Source organism: Gavia stellata, chromosome 24 (genome assembly GCF_030936135.1).
Source record: "Gavia stellata isolate bGavSte3 chromosome 24, bGavSte3.hap2, whole genome shotgun sequence".
In the NCBI taxonomy this organism is placed as follows: Eukaryota; Metazoa; Chordata; class Aves; order Gaviiformes; family Gaviidae; genus Gavia; species Gavia stellata.
Window position 1 is genome coordinate 2,585,803 of NC_082617.1, and position 15,330 is coordinate 2,601,132.

Genomic DNA, 15,330 nt, shown 5'->3' on the forward strand with positions numbered 1-15,330 from the left:
CCGAGACCGCTGTGTTCAAAACCTGACAGCTCGACCTTTGTGACCGTGACCCACTGCGCACAGTGGGACCCCAGTGCACCCACCCACCGCCCCGCCGTGGAAAATAAACCCTGCATAAAACCTTTCACCGCTTCCATCAAAGGCAGGCTCTACTATTATATCAAAATCGCCGGGTTTTTTGCAGGTTGCGGGGTGGTTTCCTGAGGGGAGCCCGGAGGGAGCGTCCCCCCCGGGCCTCCCCTCGCCACCGGCCCTGGCCGGCGGCAGACGGCTGGGCATTCCCCTCAGGCGTGGGCAGAAACCGCGGGGGGAGGACCGCGGGGCTCCGCCGATGACCGCGCCGGGGGGGCGGGAGACAACTGCCCATCCCCGGGGCCGCCGGGCCGAGGCAACCCCCTCCCGCCCGCCGCGGCCCCTCAAGCGGGGCCGGCGCCCCCCCCCCCCCCGGCCCGCCCGCCATGATGTCAGCCGGGAGGAGGCGGGGGCGGAGGAGGGAGCCGCCGGCCAAATATAGCGGCGCTTCCTGGGCGGCGGGCCGCGCCCGGGCCCTCCCTCCTGCCGCAGTCAATGAGGAGGCAGCGGCCGCGGCGGAGCGCCGCACTCGCCGGGGGCAGCGCGGCGGGGCGGGGGCGCCGCGGCATGGCGGGGCGCTGAGGGAGCGCGGCAGCGAGGGGCGGCGGGGCGGCCCGGCACCCGGCCCCGCCGCGGCATGGGCAGCCGCGGGGTCGTGCGATGAGCGCTCCCCCGGCGGCTCCCCCCTGCGCGAATATGGGCACAGCCGTGTCCAAAAGGAAGACGCTGAGGAACGAGGCCATGTCGTCGGTGGCGGCCAAAGTGAGGTGGGTGCCGGGGGAGAGGGGCAGCGCGCCCCGCCGCGGCGCCTCGGGGAGCCCCGCGCTGCCGGGGACCCTGCCCGCCCCCGGCCCTGCTGGGGGGGGCCCGCCCGCGGGGCGCCGAGCTGCGGGGAAGGCCCCGAGCCCCGCAGGACGAGCCAAGGCGGCCGGCTGCGGGGCACGACCCCGGGGCTTCTCCCCCAGGGCCCGAGGGGCGGCTGTGCAGCGCCATCGGGGCAGGGTGCTTCCCCCCCCCGGGGCTCGGCAATGGCAGCCGGGGCTCGGGCAGCTTGGAGGGACCCCGGCATGCGCCCGCGGGACGCGACCGGCCAGTCCCCCTCGCTGGCTGCTGCCGTGCCCCCCAAAAGCAGCCACCCGCTTGCAGGTGGCTGGTGACGGTGGGCGACCGCGCTCCCAGTGCACGCAGCAGACCCCCGGCCTTGGGAGAGGTGATTTGTCTCCAAAGGTGTCCCCGCTTCTTGCCGCCGGCCCGGCTAACATCATCCGCAGGTTTGATTCGCTAGGTTGGCAAGGAGCAGGTCAGAAGTGGGTTTGTCAGGGCTGGATCTTTCTAATCTTCGGGAATTGGAAGTGCGGTCAGTTTGCGCGGTGGTTTCTCCTCAGCTGAAATGCCATCTGCGTGTCCGAGGGCAAAGTCAGCAGCTTTCTTCAAAGGGTCTCACTCCTTTGAATGGAAAACCTATTGTGTGAAAATCTGGACCCACCACATCTACCCTTTCTGGCAGTGTCCCAAGCCACTACAGTGACCGGCTGAAAGATTTGGGTTCTATATTGCGCTTGTTACGTTTTTATATTTTGTCTTACAGTGTAGAATTTCACTTACTGTCTGGTCCCAGTGCTTTTGAATATCAAACATGGGAGAGCCTAGAAAATGTACGTGTTGCTTGATTGTACTTAAGTTTAAAAAGCTATCGCAGATGAGCTCTGCTACAGTGCCCTTTGCCCAGAAAGATGGAAACGACCCTTCTCCCATGCTGCAGTGCAAGTGTCACAGCAATCGTCCGGTGACTATTTGGGGACATTGGCGCAGCTTTTTAGCTGCTCCTACAGCAGAGCTATGCAAAGGGGTAGGTCTGTCAGTGTCTCTGCTACATCTAGACTAGCTCTTCACTGCTGAAAAAAATAGGAAGAAATAAACTTTTTCAGCTGCGTTATATAACACCTCCTTTCTGTTAGACAAAATTGCATTAGAATAACCCAGAGTCATGTGTAGGACTCGATCCGTGCTGCTGAGAGATCTCAGTCACCTCTCTGTGACTGTAACTCAGCATTACGGCATCTCTACTGTGCCAGAAGGAAAGATAGTCTTACAGCTTGAAGTGAAGAGATCCGAAGATGTCTCTATATTGCTGTCTGTTTGCATTGTAAAGAAATCCATCCTTCAAAGTCTGGAGTGCCCCTGGAGAAAGCTGTCCGGGCAGAACCTGAAACTTTTCCCCACGTTATGATGCACCCTGTTCATAACCAGTAACGAAAACGTGAGCGCTTTCAACGGCATTCAGAGATCTGGAAGTGGGATTCTTTTTGGCAGATGTCAGCCAGGTGGATATACAGAAATGACACAAAATGCACCATAACTGTTGTAATGGGGTTTTGGGTGTAGGATTAGACAGCCTGTCACACAAACAACATATTTGGTAATCAGTAAGATTTCAAATGGTAGTGTGGGTGTTTGAGAGCAACTAGCGTGTTTTGAACACAAGGGCCTTTTAGCCCACACCAGGATGGGCAGCTGCTACTGAAGTAGTGTCAACTCTGTAGAGTCCAGGAGGTGTCTCTGGGATTCTGGTTTGCTACACACCTGCTGTAACTACTGACAAGCCACTGCTACTGTTATGTGGGAGCTCTGAGGTCTCTCTTGGTGGTGTGAATTGTGGTGGTTTGACCAGAAAAGTTATCTGATTAGCGTTGGGCTGGGGACTGTAAAGTCCTTGAGGAGTGTCTGGTCGCGTAGACCATGGCACAGGACAGGTGCTCTTATGTGTCTCCCTGTTCATGCCCTGCTCTAGAAATGCCTAATTGAAAAAACCTTTGGCGAGGGCAGAGAACTTGTTGAGGAGCTCCCTGCATTGCCTTTTTGCACGGAAAGGTGCTGATGGGGACAAACGCTGCCAGTGTGCCTCCATCCTGCCACTCCAGGCACCTGTCAGTCCCTGCCTCGTGAGGGCTCTGCCACACTCAGAATTTCTACAGCAGTGATGACCCAGCTGCTGAAAGGTTTCTTCCAGGCTTCCTGTTGCACATTGCACACAGCTCTTCTGCGCTGCCCTGGGTCCTCCTCCATGTATCCCCCGTGTCCTTATCTTCCTTATCTACAGTGAGGACTCTGCAGGACAGTAGGTAAGGCTACAGAGATGGACTATTCTGTCCTTCCCAAGAGGCTTGGGGACTTGGGTCACCTGGGTGGGTAGCACTGCTGCAATGATCAGGTCCCCTGTGGTTTCGTGTAGGCAGCTGTGGGATCCTGTCCTCATGCTGCAGGAGGAGATGCCCTGGGATTGTTTCTCTGCACCTCCTGAGCTCTGCCCTGTTCATGTTTCTCCTGACTTTTCTTTTTGAGAGAAAAATCATCTCCTGAAATTCGCTGCAAGTCCAAGTGGCTGCTGATGTATATTTATTATGCGTGGCTTGTGTGTGTGTGTGTGCATTTTACTGTCTTACCGAGCAGGGAGCATCATTTGTTCGCTGTTGTGAGTAATGTGATCTAAGCAGAAGGTGCAAGATCCCTAGATTCTTAAATTAAAATCTCCACAGAGCGACTCAGGGGAGTCTCCTGTCCCAGGAGAATTAATTAAGCTCCATGCAGTTTGTTGTGTGCTAGGTCTTTAAATAGCTTCTTACAAAATAATGGCATAGTTGCTCTGTGCTAGCATTGTTTAGAGCATCTGCGATGCTGCCAACTTTGGTCTCTGTAGTCTTGTCCTCTCCTGAGAGAGTTGCAGCAAACTGTGCGCTGATTCTGTGTATGGCACCCGGAAAGCGACTGTGGCTTAGTGCTGTTGATCTGATCAGATTTGAAGTGCTTCTATGTGAGATCTCGCTCTCGTACTGTGTTTTCCTTCCTGTGTGTGCTTTTTTGCCTTGCAGCTCCTGGGGCACAAGTGCTGAAGGCAGGGATGACGCAGTTGTCCTTGACTCATGACCTTGGTGCTGCCCCTCCGCTGCCGGCTCCCAGGCTGCTGCGGTTTGGGCTTGTGCAGGTTCTCTTCAGGGTCCTGGCCTGCCTGGTGTCTGACACATGCTCCTTGGCTTCCTCAGCACACTTTCAAGGGCATAGATGAACCAAAGCCTTTAGAAATGACCTCTCTTTGTCCTTGCTGCGTGGATGCCTACAGAACAATATTGGCACCCCAAATGTAGCAATAAAGTAAGTCTTTTCCTGCAGCTCTGCTTTGCATTACTCTGGGCTACAGCTTTTCTTTGGGAGCGTGTGCTAGCGCGAGCAAACAGACACAAGACTTTTGCTGGGTGTTCCAGAACCATCTCTCCTTGCTATAGTTAGCACAAGAAATATTTGAGTCGAGTGTGTGGTTCATCTTACCTAATTTCAGGACTTTGGCCTCTGGTCCAAGATACCCCACAGAGAGATAAGAATTTGGTCTCACTCCCTCTCTGCTGATTAGAGAGGGCTAGAGAGTGCGTTTAAACAAGGCCACGAAGCATTAGTTGCTGCGAAAGGGTAAATCTTGCTGTGACAAAATGCCGAGGTACTTGAATGCTTTCCTTATCCCAGGTTTCTTACTGTATGAGCAATTTTCGGCTTAGATCGGGGTTCTTCATGGGGCCTAGATTCCTTTTTTCTGCTTGTGAATTTTCCTGCGAGTGGTATGAAGTCTCTCATGCTTTGATTACCTTGTTGTTTTAACTTCTTCCTGCTCTGTCCTCTCTCCTCCTGTCCAAGCTTTGTGACTACAAATTCCTCCAGGACTATGGGGTCTTTGACTTTAAGATCCATTGCTGACATCCGATTTCCCTTTCTTGAGAGTGAGAATTAAAAATTTAAAATTAAAATTTTCCAGCTACCATCTCCCTACGTAGGTATTTCAGAAAACTAATTTTTGTCAGGGTATCCTTACTATTAGTTTTAAACAACGTAGGTGTCAACAATCCTTAATGATGGAGCTGTTAACTATGGATATGCTGGCGGTGTTCCCCTCTCTGCTTCGTGACAAGAGCAGGATTGCTGCTGTAGGAGGACGTAGGTCCTGATGATGCAGGAGGTCTCTTCTCTCCTGTTTTCCTGAGATGCAGCACTGTCAGATGCTGTCACAACAGATTCCTGCTGCAACTTCTATGGGCATTAGTTCTGAAGGAACACGGGAAGTTGGGTGGGTGTTCTTTATTCTTCCATGTAATACTCCTGAATAGTCCAGGTTTTGCTTAGCTTGCTGCTATGCTCTAAATGGAGTTATATCTCAGGTCTTTCATGTCTCTTTGAGTGTTTCAATACACATTTTTTCATTCAGTTCTGTGTCAGCTTGGTGGATTGCGTAAATTTGTGTGCATCAATTTCTCATAGCTGCTAGTATGCATCAAGGCCCCTTTTAGCCTGTTGATGTGATTATTTCAGAGGCATGAAGGCTATTCCATGCTCATCACGTTGTAATTGAGATCTTTGTTATTTGGCAGCTTTCCTCCTTCTAGCAAATGTATGTCTAGATCATCTATGCTTCTTCGCAAAATGTCAGTGAGTTTCTCTTCCAGACCTGAGTCCAGCTTTAACATCTAATGCACAGTGAGTACTGAAAAATGCCTTCAGAAGGGCAGCTGCCTGTGTTGTGCTACCCCATCCCACCCTCCGCACTCTTGAAGTCATTCTGATGGAGAAGAAGCGGGAGAAGATGGTGGTGTTTTCTCTGAGGCAATGGCAGTCTTGTCTTTACTGGTTAGACTCAGTTGCGCAGCGTACCAAGGCTATGGTCCCTGGTTGATGTCCTTTTGTTAAATCAAGCTGTGCTGACTGTGTAACATGCAGGTCTGATCTGTCACTAAAGTGGAAACCTCTCGCTAGATGAGTCAGGGCTAAACTTGTCATGTCATCAGCTGATCACCTCTCAGTACTACCTGCTCATTTGTATGCAGCTTTTGCAGTGTCATACACTCAGGGTTGTAGCTTATTGGCCCGTGTATCTGTAAGGCACCTTGTACTTCATCTCATTTATGTGAAACAAATTTCCTTTTTTATCTCTTGCCAGTTAATTTTTCCTGAGGTGTTTCTGCTCTGAGCCCAGTTGAAGGGTTTCCTGTCCAATGCCATCAGAAGGCTTGATGGGACTTGCACTACGTTGGCTGTGGTAGTGGAGGCAAAACTGAGCTGAGAGAAAAGTACGGTTGTGTGACTTGTATTAATACAGCTTGTTGATAAAAGAAATGGAAAAGAATGGGATGAATAGAGCAGCTGCCATCTGTTTGAATTTTGCTCTGACTTTATTTTGATCAAGTCAGTGGGTAGCCAGGGAGAGGGGGTAAATGGCACGTTAATGATACGGGCACGGTAAACTGCGGTGACTGCGAGCACAGTGAGGGCAGTGAAGGAACACAAAAGGCTTGGCAAGGGGAGGCTAGGCATAAGGAGCTAGCGTGGCCAGCAGAGTCCCCTTGGCAAAGGGCACACGCAGACATCTGTGGGAGATCAGCTGAGGCACAGCCAAGGAGAAGCTGGTGGCACTTGGGAGGCAGGAATGTAGAAGGGAACCACGGAGATAATAGGCAAAAAAATGAGTCTGAAGTTTGCAGTGTAATTGGCTGGAAACCCCCCGTCGCACATTGTACTGTGCAGGCTTCATTGCCTTATTAGCTGTCACTAGATAACTGTGATCAAGCGTCCACATTCGTTTGCTCTTAGGTTGGCCTGCAGCATCTGAGGGCAGTGGAAGTGGAACGGTAGTGACAGAACTGCAGGTTCAGCCTGGGCCAGGCAGCAATGTTTTCGAGTAGCTCTGTGCTCCTTGACTGTGCTTCTGACCTGCAAGGAGGGGTCTGGGTATCGCCTGTTCTCTGGGAGCTCTGGCACTTGGGATTTTACCCTCCTACTTCATCTGCTTGGGGAAACAGGAGAGTGAGGGTAAAGACACTGCAGCATCTTTAAACTCAGGCTCTTATTCTGAGTGACACTATTTTCACCGTGGAACAAGATGAGGTGGAGGGTGGCAGTGCTTCTCTCTGGCTCCACGTTAGCCATTTGCAGTTTGGGTCTCAGGAAGTGCTTGGTACTAACTTTCTGAGCTTGTGGTTTGCAAGCTAAGGTTGAAGTGTTGGTTTAGATTTTAAGGCAGACATCAGCTTCAGACATTGGCAGAGAGTTGAATGGAGGGAATGATAGATGGACTAACGTGCTCTTGGAGCTTTTGAACTAGTTACAGACTAAAATTTATTGTCATATTTCAGCATTTTTTGTGTAAATCACCATGTTCTCTCACTGACAATTTACCTGAGAACTTGCTCATTGTTATTTTTTCTACATGGAATGACTACTAATGCACAAGAGAAGCTTCGAAGTCTTTCCCAAGGGTGTAAGTGCCCTGTTTGTGAATGGTGTTGATGATGCCTTGCAAGGACAGACATTTCCATGGGAAACCTTGGAGTCCCAGAAGTCTTGGCAGAAGAGATCTTGGAAGTCTTGAGCCCAACCATCTGCTCAAAGCGGGGCTGTTGCCAGTGCTATGTGAAATCAGCCATTGCTTTGGCTGCGCCTTAACCACCTCTAAGATGGAGTGCAGGAGTAGCTCAGGAGTGCTCTTGCAGTTGCGTAGCCTGATGTTAGAATCATAGAATCATTTAGGTCAGAGAAGACCCATAATATTGAGTCCAACCATAAACCGAATACTGCCAAGTCCACCACCACTAAACCATGTCCCTAAGCACCACATCTACATGTCTTTTAAATACCTCCAGGGATTGTGAGTCAACCGCTTCCCTGAAGTTGCCAGACTCCAGCTCCCAACTTTATGTCTGTGTGTTGCCCCAGGACCAAATCCTGGTTTTGCCCAGACACAAAGGTAGTGGGTGCAAGGAACATCCATGAGGCATTTGTCCTCCTGTATGGGTGAACCATGACGGTCATCTCTTTGTTCTCTGTAGCCCGGATTGCATGCTAATTGTACAGCTCCCCCATGTGACAGAGCCTCTGTGTGACCATCTCTGGGAGTGCTGAGGCATTGACAAGACAGTTTGGGCAACTGCCACCCCAGGCTAGTGTCTAAAGGTACAGACTGGTACTAGGCAAGTATCTGGCAAGAATCTGGAAACAGAAAAAAACCTCAGCACTTTATGTTAGCCTGTAATGACGCAGAAGGTTAAACCTTGCTTCTTGCACAGCTCCGGCTGCGCTGCTCCAAAGCATTTTGCATTTGGCTGTGCTGAACTTTAGTCCCAGGGAGATTAAATGACTCTTTTTTTCATCGTTCGTATCGATCCCCTGTTGCTGGCTGTGGATGACAAATGGACTTTCCACTTCTTCCAGCTCTAGTCGCTCTGGGAGGTATATTGTACCTTTGTTAATCTTTTAACTTTTGGGAGGAGGTGTAGAAAAGCAGTGGGGGAAAATCCTGGCTACACAGGTTGGGATATGCTGCTGCATTGGGTTGCAAAGCAGAAGGTTGTTTTGGAGGTCAAAGCCATTTTCCACTTAGATGTTTAATGGCTGTTATGAGCGTGGCCTTTTGTAGCAGCTTGAACTGGAGAGGGATGTTCTGAGGTTGAGCACCTCTGAAGGAGGAGGACAGTGGACATGTTGCTTTGGCATATCTTCCCCGTTGCAGCAAGTCTTCATCTCCTCCCCCAAGAGATTCTGGTGTGCTTGCAGGCTGAGAGTGCTTGGCTGCTGGGTTTTGTTGGCTTTGCTTGCCAAGGAGGTGGGTGGCTGTTTCGTCTCGCTGTTTGCGAGCCTCCACCCTGGACTGCCCATTGGCAAATATCAGCCTGATTGTGATGCTGCAGACCTTGGAGAGATTGTTCTACAGACCTGGGGAAAATGGATGCCTGGGGAAAAGCTGGTATTAGCTCTTTTGAGTCACAGGTCTGTTGGGTACAGGACAAGCACAGTAGCAGGATGTTACAAACATCCTGGCAATAGGAGACTGGAGATTGTATTTACTGTATACCAGGGAATGCATGCCTTGATCAAGGATTCCTTTCCTGTGTGGGTTGAAAGCAGAAAGCTTTTTCCTGGCTGGAATATTCATAGGTTTGCTCTCTTATGGAGGTCTTGATGTGTGATAAGGGTTGAGCTCACCCTGCCTGCTTGATTCTTAATATATTTCAGTAAAATCTCAGTCATCCACGGGACCTGAATCCATCAGAGAACCAGGAACTGCTTTTGTGGGGTGTTGTGGGGGTCTCTCAAATAAGGTTGTCCAGTAATCCAAATACTGACATAGTTGGTGCTTGATAGCTTAGGGTTAAGGTAGGTGAAATGGGTATTAACATTAATGTCTAAGCTGCGATAGCTCACAGATAGGAGCATTCAGAACCAGTGTAGAAGGCTGGGGTGATGGTTGTGACTGGTGTGGAGATACCTTCGTCCCTGGGCTGCCAGAGGGGGTTTAACGTAAGGTGGTTGGAGACAGTGACCAGTTCCTATGTGCATCACAGAAGCAAGGCCAAGTTTAATGCAGGTGCATTTCAATTTTTTTTTGAGTTTTAACAGAGAAGCTGAAGACTAAAATAGCCCTGAGCTTGTAGTCCAACTCTGTTTTCCCCTTTGGCCAGGGGAAAACGAAGGTGTGTTAACCAGGAAGCCCACACTGCTATTGCAGCATGTTTAAATCTGCATCACGTGAAGATGAGGGAAAGGCAGCTGCAGAAAAACAGCAGTATATTGAACTGTTCCTTCTTTCCTTGGCCTTTAACCATTACCCATCTCTTTCTTTCTCTCCTTTGCTGCCTTCTGTGATGCTTGGATATGCAGAGCGGCAAGGGCTTTTGGAGAATATCTTTCACAAAACCATCCTGAAGGTAGAAACGGCTCAGGTAAGAGAATTGACGTACCTTGTTTATATCTGTGTGTGCGTGCACCTATTTATTAATAGGCCTTAGAATAAAAGTGCCTTTATTTATCATATAAAGGGTTAGTGTGAGATCTCAGCAGCAGAGAGGCAGGAGGAGTCATCCTCTAGATCTGTGAAGTCCTTGAGGAGAAAAGGCAGTTTGGTGACTCAAGGCTTGGGTGGGCTGTAGGGACAGCTTCGGTTTTAGTGGACAAGTGTCCTGTCCTAAATTCACCCCTAGAGCTGATGTCCTTGGAAGAAGTTTCAGCTGGGAAGTGAAAGACTGCATTGCACAAGGCTTCTGCACTGGTTTGTCACGCCTAGGTCTTGCTTTCACTGGGGAATAAAAAAAGGTGAGTTATAGTGTGTTAACTGACGTGCTTAGTGTATGTGCAGCAATCTGTCTTTGCTGGCAAAGGTAACCTCTGGATTTATTCCCAGGGTTTGCTTCAGCAGGGGTTAAAATGAGATTTGCCTTGTTTGATTGAGGACACTGGCGTGTGCTGCTAATGTGTTAACTTTTTAGATGCAGATATTGCCCCTGTCAGCTTATGATGAGTTCTGCTTGATGGGCAAGAGAGCACAAGAGAAACTCACTTGACTTTCGAACAGGGCTGTGTCTTCTCTGTGAGGAAAGAAAGCATTTTGCAGACAATAAATTCACTACAAAACCTATAGAAAATCCTGTGGAATCTACAGAAAATCCTGTGTGAGCAAGTAGCAGACTGTTCTGTAGCGTTGAACTGATTTGCAGGGGATAAAGTTATTAAACAGAACGTAATGTAGTGTGATGTTATCATTTTATGTAAACTGTAACTGTGTGTTTAAACCTCTACAGGCAGGAAATGCCTCTTGCTAAAAGAGCAAGCCCAATCACACTAGTCTTGACAGCCAGCTGAATGAGTCCCTGCCTTTTTTCTTGGATCTGTTGAACTGACCTTCAAGTTGTCCTTGGCTGAATTGTGCTAATTTTGTGAATGAAAGGGCTTTAAAACAATGTACTGCAGTTTTCTTTGATTTTTTTTTTTTCAGGCGTGAGAAATTCCAGTGACACATTACTACAATATTTGGTCTAAGAACAACCCATGGTGGTAGGGAGGGAAGGGTAGAAAAAGGCTGGCGTTCAATGCAGCTGAGATGAAGCGTCTGTGAGGCAGAGGGAAGGAAGGGGTTGGACAGACAGTGCAGAGACAGGCTGGGCAGGTCTGAGGAGGCTTCCCAGAATGGCATCCTTTATGATGGCCATTTTTGCAGCTTCTTCTGTCAGCTGGAGTCTTTGTTGGTCCTTTTCTGCAGTCCCCCACCCCCGTTTCCAACAGGGAGAAGTGTGGTCTCCTGCTCGCTTTGTAGTGCCCTCATAGTACCTGTGGGGTCCCATTCAGGCCAGATAGAGCATCTCTGATGGGGATGAGGGGAAACGTTCAGGTGCCTGAGACCTGGGGAACCCTGCTCAAAGCCAAGGGGTAGGAGCCTCTCTGATGCCCACTTACAAAGCTGTTGTTCTACTCAGCCTTACGGGTGCTCCTAGTTGCTCGTTCCTCTTTCTGACTGTAGATAAGGCGAACATGGAAATGGAGCTGATGTGACTCCTGGATAATGCACTGCTGTTGGGCTCCCCAGACCAGCACTTAAGCCCTCTCTGTGCCTGTAACATATCCGTAAGCTCTCCAGGGAAGCCTTCTCATACCCACTGCCCCCTTGGTGTATAAGGCTTGAGATCATATTTGAATCCAAGCGAATTTAGTTGCGCAGATAAGAATCAAGCAGTGAGAGGTACAAATGGGTATACCATAACCCTTATGGGATCCTTAAGTATTGACTTGGAAATAAATAAAGTTCCCTAGAAATGACTCTAAATGTTTATGGAAGAGGAAGAAAAAGAATCATCATTTTTTAAGTCATCTTTTGAAATTCTGCAGTGTATAATTTAATACAGTCTGTAACATTTCTTTATAAATAACCATGGTAGGAAGGTTGCTATCCTATAAAAATATTGAAAGTAGAAAATTTGGCTCCCTTTTGTTTGTCCCAGTAGTCCAATAACACAGAAGTCAACTCTTCCCTTCCTGCAGAAATTCTGTATATCTCAGTATCGCTTTCGCAAGTTTCTCAACACTCCACCTTTGGCTCAGCAGAGCGCTTAAGCTGTACGATTGCTTTCATCCAGTGACTCCAGTGAAACAAAAGAAGGGCCTCTTCTACATAAGCTGAAGATGTAGCACACATACAGAAGTACCTGAATCTGCTCCAACTCACCAGCTTGGCTGAAGAGAGCAGGGGGAGGCAGTGTTATGGCTGTACAAGGCCTCCCAGTGTCCTGTAGTTAAATTCCTACTTGCATGTGTTGGTGGCTTAGGTCCAGAAAGCTCAGCACACTGAAGAACTGGGTCCTTGGTGCATGTATGTCTCTGTTCGTAGCACTCTGGGCTTTCACCATGAGGGTCGTTACCTGGTGGGATAGGCCTGCTTTCTGCTGTAATAACCCTAGCTGTATATGTGGGTGCTCCCTGCATTGCCAGCGGACTGCAGCTGGGATTAAGGCTCTAGCTTAAATGTGAATGGAAGGAGGCAGGCCTTGACTTAAAGTAGCTTATAGTCCAGAAGAAAAAGGTTTAAGAAAGGTTTAAAGTCATCGATGAAAGCAGTGAGGGAAAACGGTTGTGATCTTTGAGGAGCAGGAAGGTGGCAGAGCCATCAGTGGGACAGTGGAGGCCTAAATGGTGGGGTGAGGGGCAGGATCCTCCTCTTCTGCGGATCCGAGAGCTAGAACCCTCCTCTCTCCCTGCAGAGGACAATCCTCATGGAGAAAAAGAGGTGTGTGTGAATCTTCTGGATGCCAGTTCTTTTGCTGCTTTACCTGCTAATTCAACTCCTTGGCGGAAGGGTGGAGCTCTGTAACTCCCCAGGCAGACACAGGAGACCCACCATCTGGATGGAGATGCCAAGTGTGCAGAGACTGACCCAGTTTACTCCGTTTCTGCTGCACTTTGTTCTCTGAGCATCGTCCATTTTGGTTTGACTTTTTTTTCTTTAGAGTCCCTTGACTCCAAGGAAAGTAGATGGTGTAATGGCTTTTGCATCCCACGTCTTACTTCACATTCACAACTGATCAAAGCGCTTATTCTTTGGTCGTAACTTTTACACCTCAGAGTCTATTTCTGGTGGCTCCTCTGGAGAGCTTGTGTGTGTGTGGCAAACGGCTTTGAGAAATTGGGGAGTGGTAATGAAGAGCTATAGAGGGATTGTATATCAGCAGGATGGGCCAGCTGCCATGTCCGAGCATTTTAATGAGGGACAAGTTATTTGCAAGGCTTTGTTTCCCTTCTGTTTTCAGTAAAATTGCAGTCTGTCCATGCTCTGCTTCCTTCACCAGGGCGGTGGGTGTATCACAGGAGGTGAAGAGGACTGCAGGGTACTGCAGGGTGTGCGTGTAGTGAGAAAAAGGGGAGAGAGAGTGTATGTTGGTTACAACTTCGGATTCTTCCTGATGCGAGGCCTGAAAACTTCATGGCTCAGAAATATTGTGTGACTATCCCTATGCAACTCTTTGATGTCTTATTCTGGAGGAGGTTTTTCCAGGTGATTGGGGAGGTACGTTTACCTCTTCTGTCTCTTGCTTGGCTCAGAGTGCACTGACCATGTTCTGTGAGGTTCCAGCAGGGATGATGGCAATACAGATTTTTCTTCTCTTTGCTTCCCTTTTGGAAGAGGGAAGCTGCCTGATGATGGGGTATGAGAGGATAAAGGGATTGTCCCCTTGGGATCACTCTGATTTTTTTTTTTTTCTCCTGATCTCTGAGATATTCTGCGGAATTAGAAAAAAGGGAGGGTTGGACTCTGCTGCAGCTGGCAGGATGCAGATCTGTTAAGGGAGCTGGTGCCGAGGTGATAATGCATCTCCTGCTCTCTTCCTGCTTCTGTTCGGTGCTGGCTTATTCATGCAGGCTGAAGGTCTGGGAAGGTTCCTGAGAAGAGCACTGTCCCATGTTCAGCATTCATTCTGACTGCAAGGTTGTTGCCAGAGTCCTTGCTGACTCTCATAGCTTTCTGGTACCTTCCAAAGACTTTCTATCTTGTCTGTGGCATGGTTTTAGTGTAGGAATGGGTGTCCCTTGGGACAGACCTAGAAGAAAGACAGCGAAAAGGATTGAAATGTTGTGAAAGGGAAGTGTAAAAAGGCTGCAGAGAGCAAAACATAGAAGAAATAAGCACTTGGTGTCTCACCAGAGCTCATGGGATAAGGAGTTTTGAACATTCCGAGTCCCCTTCTCTGAGCTTAAGTGTCAGAGGCTTCACGCTGAGATACTGCTTTAGATTTCTTTATCTTCATGTGCTGGAACTCTGAGAGGGAAAAGATATCCAGGGCATGGGACAGTGAAATTAAAAACGACAGCAAGCAGAGCATTTGAGAAGCTTCCTTCTGTCTGGGGAAGCAGGCAGTGATGCATTCTGGTGAGACGGGCTTCAGACGCAAGGATCCTTTGCTGAGGAAAGGAAGGGAGCTGTGCTGGGTTTTTTCCTGGTACTTTTTTATCAGGCAGTTTCTATTTTGCTTGATTGGGTTATTTGGAGGGCAGCTGCTAGAGTGCTGGGGCTGTTGCTGTAGGATGCAGCGCTGGTCTGCCTGCTGCAGGCTGGCTGCTCTGGGCAAACTGTGCTTGAAAGGCTCTGGAAGCAAGAGAGAGGGAAAGATCGCAGCAAGTATAAGGTATGCTTGGTGCTGCAGAGATGATGGGCCTTGGGCCAGAGCTGCCTAGCAGGTCTTGACCCAAATTTGCTGTGGTTACTGCAGAAACAGCATGGCTACTCTGTCTGGTTTGCATCAGTACAAACCAAAGGGGATAGTTACCTGAAACTGGAAGAGGCTTCTTTTTAAGCTCAAAAGAAGTCATCTTCACTTCTTTTCTTTGTTTTGGCATGACGTTTCAGTCATCAGTGAAAATCCTGGGTGTGTAAGGAGAAGAGGGCATTTGTGAGCTTCCCCAAGCCAAATAGCAATGGGTAGTGGTGGCAGGAGGAAAACGTGTTTGCCAAGACTGCTGTGCCATGTCAGACTGCACTGAAGCAACCACTTGTGTTTGCACCCTGGGCTTCTGCTGCTTCAGAAGAGAGGGTATGAGTGCATGTGGAGGGCAGCAGCCTTGCAACAGAGGAGGTTCCTGACACTGCCAGGAACTGACATGAGGCTTGAGAAACTCCAGCGTGAGACTTTGCAGGTGCTTTAGTCCAAGCAAGTGACCTGCGAGCTGTGCTTTTTATGAAGCTATGAAGTAAGACTGCAGCTATCCAGTGCTCTAAGAGGGACCTTCAATTTGCCAGTGCACACGCTGTGGAGCTACCAGCAGAGCCTGATTCAGGGTAAGCACCAAGTCTGCCTTTTTCTCTAGAGGACATTTACCCTGTCCCCAGGACGGACCCCAGCAGCGCATCAGGCCCGGCTCTCTCGGTGTACCCCTCCGCTGATGTGGTGCGGCTGGCCTTGAGCAACG

The 15,330-nt window shown here is 49.3% G+C and overlaps 1 protein-coding gene across 6 annotated transcripts in view; it reads left to right on the forward strand.

Moving 5' to 3' along the window:
• The first annotated feature begins 716 nt into the window (after positions 1-716).
• NSMF (NMDA receptor synaptonuclear signaling and neuronal migration factor) overlaps positions 717-15,330 on the forward strand; it is a 54,906-nt gene continuing 40,292 nt past the window's right edge. For all 6 annotated transcript variants that reach the window (XM_059828900.1, XM_059828905.1, XM_059828904.1 and 3 more), the window contains exons 1-2: positions 717-839; positions 9,763-9,824. In XM_059828900.1, coding sequence (XP_059684883.1) covers positions 733-839; positions 9,763-9,824 — 169 coding nt within the window. In that variant the 5' untranslated portion in view covers positions 717-732. The remainder of the gene's footprint in view (positions 840-9,762; positions 9,825-15,330) is intronic.